The sequence below is a fragment of the Scardinius erythrophthalmus genome (genome assembly GCF_964197995.2).
Source record: "Scardinius erythrophthalmus genome assembly, chromosome: 18".
NCBI lineage: Eukaryota > Metazoa > Chordata > Actinopteri > Cypriniformes > Leuciscidae > Scardinius > Scardinius erythrophthalmus.
Genome location: NC_138238.1, coordinates 7,665,022 through 7,671,317, shown reverse-complemented (window position 1 = coordinate 7,671,317; position 6,296 = coordinate 7,665,022). Strand labels below are relative to the sequence as shown.

Here is a 6,296-nt window from a genome sequence, read left to right as displayed (position 1 = left end):
CATTCACATTTTATATATTATTTTTTTCATAATTTTTATTAATTTATACATTATTTTATTCTCTATTTAATTAATTTATTTATTTAATACACATTAATTGTATTACTTTATTTATACACATTTACATATTTGATCACAGAGTACTCCCTTGGCATTAAACACTCATTATAATACAATACATCCAATTTTAGGCATTTTTAAAAGTCCTTAGAGGCAACACTGGCATATAATATTGATAAAGTAAATCAAATCACAGGAAAACACAAAAATAAAAATTTTAAATAAAATAAAAAAATCGAAAAACAAGGCAAACAGATGTCTTTATAAAAGTATCTGTGATCAACTTTTGTCTGAGAATAATTAAGTTCTGCATTATTATGACTCTGGTTAGTTACCAAAAGGAATGATGTTGCCACAGTAACCACACTAAACAAATGTGACATACTCAACACACACATCCTCTTCAGCTGTGTGATTCATAGTGACAGAGCAAATGAAAAAATAAAAAAACTCTCTGTCATGTATAAATAAACCTTCATTTTAGCTCTTTATTTTCAAAACACATATTTTGGTTTAAGTTCTACACAGAAAGGCAAAATACACACACACACACACACACACACACACACACACACACACACACACACACACACACACACACACACACACACAGTCAAACCGTACATAATAAGTTAGAATAATAACTAAAAACAAACAAAACAACATTCATATTAACCAATACATCAAAAGTAAGGAGGTGAATATTTCAGAAAACCAAATTTCCCTCCTAAAGTTTATGAACTTATGATGGATTGGGAATACTTATGTTTTGTATATAATAAAGCTGTAAAACCACCACACATTTACAAGTCAATCTCCCCTTCAAACCTGCTTATAAAAAGCCGCCAAAGTGGTCAACAAACTTCCCATAACTTTTCAAACAGGTGATTACATCCTGACGTGCTCTTTATGGTGCTAGCAAACGGGCAGATCAATGGGCTCATATCCCGCGGTTAAAATTCTGCACTATAATCAATATCAAAAGCATTTATCCAACCATTTGATCTTGGCATGGTGCATATTACCATTTTGTGGAAGAGGGAAATAATATAATTAGATTAATAAAAAAATTCAAAGAAGTAACCACAAATAGGAAGTGAGTGCAGGTGGTTCAACAAGAAACACAACTGCAGAGCTTCACTAGCACCTTTGAATAAAACATTATGAGTTGAACCCCAGATGGTGGAGGAGTTGCTAACTGCATTTGGAATTAGCATCCACGTACTGGGGCCTCATGAACGGAATAAATTAAGAAACCCCCCCACCCCAAAAAACCCAAATCTGTTGTTTTTATAGATTGATATATCCTTTCCGTCTTGACTAACATCTAAACCCATAGCGTTCAAAGCCTGAAAACTCCAAGACATGCATTCACAACTCTTATATAACCCAAGATTATATAAGCGTATTTTCCATTTATATCTGTTCGACTGGCGCACATTAATCATTTATTCGTCAGAAGCCATTTAGTTGACTTCAGGAACTGTAACACCTGTCTTTGATTTGACCTTTCTTATGGCGAAGAACATGAAGAATTTTCCCTCACACTTTTAAAACAAGTTCCTCCATCAAAATTCCATTTTTGGTAACACTTTATTTTGATGGTCCCTTTTGAACATTCTGCTGACCATAAGTAACTTTGCAACTATAAGAGTATCAGTAGACTCTTTATTGGGATGGTCCCCCAAAAGACATTCTACTAACTAAAAATAAGTTTGAAAGTACATCTAGACTTATTATAACCCTAACCCTACTTATACTCTACTAACACTCTAATGAGAGTTAGTATGTACTGTAGGTGCAGCGTTAGTCAACAGAGAGTGTTAAAAGGACCATCAAAATAAAGTGAAACCCAATTTTTTAGCATTACTGTTATACCCTCTGCTGTATTTAGATCAACAAAGTTAACTTTAAATAGGAAATGAGTTTTATTAGGACAAAAACTGGGATGAGTATGATGTGGAATCCCCCTCCATTTACACACATTCCTGTCTTGTTCTGCCTCCGACATCATTAACCTATAAATGCAGGGTTTTCTCCCTCACTCTCGCCACACTTCAGATGGAAAATAGAGATTTGGAAAGGGAGAAACAAGAGTTCATATCACATTTGCAGTTGTCACAAAGAGGGTGTGAATTTGGACACCACAGAATAAAAGAGACATAAATGATGAAGATGGAGATATAAATGCTCCTTGTCTTTAACATAATCAAAGTTTAAATTGAATCATAGCTGATTGGCTTTATTCTCTCTGAGCTTGAGGGAGCAGTGTGACTGGAAAGTGGCTTGAGACAACAGATGCTGGACAGGATTCCACAGGTCTGTTGATCCGATTTATCCACACGCATTAAACCAATTACAGCAACAGAAGATGTCCAAAAGAAGATGAAGATGGACTTTTAAACATTGCAACACCTACACAAAGTAAGTAAGCATGCACAAGTATAAAATAATTGCACACACACATTCGTTGACAGTGATTTTGCCAAGTAGGACCCGGTACAACATCCTTGTTCATCTTGGAACAACAATCCTATCCAGATTTTATGGTTAGAGTTAAGTCAGAAAGTTAAGTATGCGGTATATAGGTATATATTGCAGTATGCGATTGCAGACTTGGCCAACGTAATGCAAGCATGTTCCCAATAGACAGAGTTTTGAACCTGAATGTTTTTCCAGGACCAACAAATGATGTCAATCCAGGAACATGTCCTACCTGGCAAAATTACAGTCATCCACTCATTCCTAGTAGCCGTTCCAGTAACTTAGTCCCATTATCCGATAAAGCTAGTATTTAAACCTGTACTAACCTAATATTTTCCTCACCTGTCCGAAGCACACCTTAAGCCTTTGGTTCACCTCATCAGATTGAAGTTATCCCTAAAATTGTCTCAATTGTCAAACAGGCACAAATTTGCCCACAATGAAACCGATAACGCAGCATAACACCCTCACAACCAATCAGAACATACAGTTATGTCCTATCTGAAAAGAATGTTGCATTGTGGATTCTGGTATGGTGGTGTCCCTACCAGTTTAATTGGAAAGATTAAGCTGGTTGACCAGCTTCATATGACTATGTTGGTTTACAAGCTGGACCAGCAAAAAATTGAAATTCAGGTCAAAAACCTGAAAGAACCTCTAAATTACTTCTTGTCTTCAGTTGCTCCAAGACGTAGTTCTTGTAGTTCAGCTAAAATAATATCATTTTAAGGAAACTTTCACTTAGCGGTCACCGTGATTTTGCCAAGACATGTTCCTGGATCAACACATTTTGTTGATCCTGGAATAACATTTCTGTCTTAAAATTTAGTCCTTACCCTATCCCTACCCCTAAACCTAACCCTACCCATAACTTTTCCCTAAAATCAGAGGGACATGATCGGTGAATAACACTGATGTCGAAGCACCTCACCCTGGTTCTAAGCCTAAACTTGACATAAACTGTAAACTTGTCCCTCAAATCTGATTGGTTGATTGGAGAGTTGTTCCAGGATCAACAAAGATGTTGATCCAGGAACATGTGGTACTTGGTGAAATCACGTTCACCTTCACTTAGAGTTACACACGTCTTCTCCTACGTCAGTCACTCACGAATGCTCCGTTTTCAGAGATGGCCATTTTCAATGTTCAAACCAATAACTTTTGCAGAAAACATAATTTATTTAGGAATATACTGTGTTCAGGCAGACTGAGCATGTGATTGACCTTGTTTATACAGACAGTAAAATCACTTCACGGAAAGGAAAAAGCAAACAACATCGTTAAACCTCACAAGTAAGCTGTGCAAGTGCCGTTTAGTTCTCTGCTGGCGTCGTGTTGGGTCCCTTAGTCCGTTTTCTTTTATCTTCAGTAACTTTGAATAGCCGCGTCAAAGCGAAGTGGTGAAAATCCATGGTCTGAAGTTCACAGGTACAATACATTTGCTTGGTTGCGCAATCTTTGAAAATGCCATCAGCTCCTATGACGTCACGTCTTGCCAGATGATCTATGTGAACGGCGAAGATGACATCACTGGCAGAGTCATGTAAAGTGAAAATCTGTGTGTGAACAGGAACTCGTTAATGGGTATGTTCGACTTCCAGCTCCGCCTGAGATGCTGGCAAATATCCCATATCCACTGCTGTTTATTTTATGTTACCGTTTGCACGGCGGAAATGCAACCTGAAGCTCAGGATGACATCATAGAGTCAAATCAAAAGGAGCAACAAATAACCCCGCCCACCATGTAACACACACATACACGGTACACACCCGCTGCTGACATGAATCCTCTGAATCTGAATCAATCCAGAGCTATAGTACAATAATATCATAGTAAATCAGACTCTTACATATTTGGCCTTTCCTCTATCAGTTTCACATGGCAAATATACTCGTGCTCCAGTCCTTTGCTTTATAAACACAATCTACATTTCACATCTGGAAAAAAAAAAAAACATTCAAAACACAGATTAGCATTAAGCACTTAATATGACCTTTGGCCTTTTTAGAACACTGGTTAAAACTGACCTGTGACATCAATAAATGATGCTGGCTTTCCAACTCAAACATGTGCTAAGAGCAGGCGGGTCTTTATCAGATCATAGTCTCTAGTCAAATGAACTTTAACCTCTCATAATCACCAAAGTACTTTGTCATCTGTTTAAGAACAAAAATACCACAGTTAAAAAAAAAACACCATTTAGCGTTTTTCTAGATGTTAGTCACCGCTGGTGATCCAAATGCTGAGATTTACTCCATAGCCTTTTTTTTTTCTTCTTTTTCATGTGTTGGTGCTTCTGTCCAGCATTCATAACTTAGTTTTGTGTTGTACACTTTTGTGGAACTCAATAAAACAAAAGAACCAATGACAACAAAATGAAAAAGCAAACGAAAAGAATTGTTTGAACCAAAAAAAGTCATGCAGTTTTGTTCAGGCAGCACAACAAAATAAACCCAAACCGAAACAAACAAAGCTCACGGATGCGTTTACGTGTCTTCCCAAGTGATTGTCTTTCATTGTGAGTGAAACACACGGAACACACACAAGCAGAGAAAGAAAACAAAAACCTGAACGAAAGAAAATAAACTGTGATCAAAGGAGGAATACAAAAATAAAAATCAGCTTGCAATGACAAGTAAAGCACAACAGATCCAGGGCTGATGTTTGTTGTTGTTCTTCAATAGACGTGAGTTTGACCAGGCGTTTGGGAAAACAAGAGACCCCCCCCCCCCCTCCCCGCCTTCGTTTTGTATTTCCATGTACCGATATCTTCATTCTGTCAAACAAAGGAGGAGAAGCCGGCGATGGGGGCCCGGGAGCCTGGGGCCAAGCTGCTCGGGGGCCGGTAAAGTGTGCCGTGCTGACTGGGTGGGTTGGAGCTCTGCTGGGATGGAGTGGGAGTCCGGCTGCCCTTCGGTCTAAAAAGGCTGCCAGTCTGGGACTGGCTTTGGGGCGTAGGGGAACTGAGCTGTGGGGGGAACGGGGGTAGAGGGGGCAGAGGGGGCAGAGGTGGGGGAGGGGCGCAATGTTCGGGCTCTCCGGACTCAGACTCGGTGTAGTTGTAGGCCTGCGCCCGGGAGATTCCCTTCTGCTGTCTGCGCCAGGAGTTGTAGTAGGTAGGGTCGCTGATGTAGTGGTTGACAAACGAATGGGTCTTCTGCCGGTTGGGGTCCACCTCGTATTCGCTGTCACTGCCCTGGGATGGAGAAAGAGGGAAAGAATGAGTAATGGAGACAGAATCACTTCCACGATCTCAGTTTAAGGAGGGAAATGACTTGAGAAGGTACCCAAGTTCTATCCAGAACCAGAGGTTGCACTAGAAATGATTACTATTTGTCATTTTTACAGCTGGATTGCACATTGTCAGTCATGCTGATACTTTTATTCAGCATGAGGATGCATTAAAATGATCGAAAGTCACAGTTAAGACATTTATAATGCTACAAAAGATTTATATTTCAAATAAATGTTGTTCTTTTGAACTTTCTATCCTTCAAAGAATCTTGAAAAACTATGTATCATGGTTTCCACAAAAATATTAAGCAGCACAAAGTTTTTCAACATTGATATTAATAAGAAATGTTTCTTGAGCACATTACATTTGGTTTTACTGTATTTGAATGCAACCTTCTTTGAAAAACATAATAAAAAACTTACCAACCCCAAACTTGAGGTAGTGGTAGTATAGAATAGAATAAAATAAAAAATAATTCAAAGCATTTTATTTGTGTGAAGTACATCTTAAGATGTA

At 38.4% G+C, this 6,296-nt stretch overlaps 1 protein-coding gene across 6 annotated transcripts in view; it reads right to left on the bottom strand.

Moving 5' to 3' along the window:
- Positions 1-3,700: 3,700 nt before the first annotated feature.
- The window catches only part of sdk2b (sidekick cell adhesion molecule 2b), a 309,891-nt gene continuing 307,295 nt past the window's right edge, over positions 3,701-6,296 (bottom strand). For 2 of the 6 annotated variants that reach the window (XM_081392175.1, XM_081392176.1), the window contains exon 40: positions 3,701-5,741. In XM_081392175.1, the coding sequence (XP_081248301.1) occupies positions 5,325-5,741 (417 nt within the window). In that variant the 3' untranslated portion in view covers positions 3,701-5,324. The remainder of the gene's footprint in view (positions 5,742-6,296) is intronic. The other 4 variants (XM_081392177.1, XM_081392172.1, XM_081392173.1 and 1 more) reach the window with 2 other exon arrangements.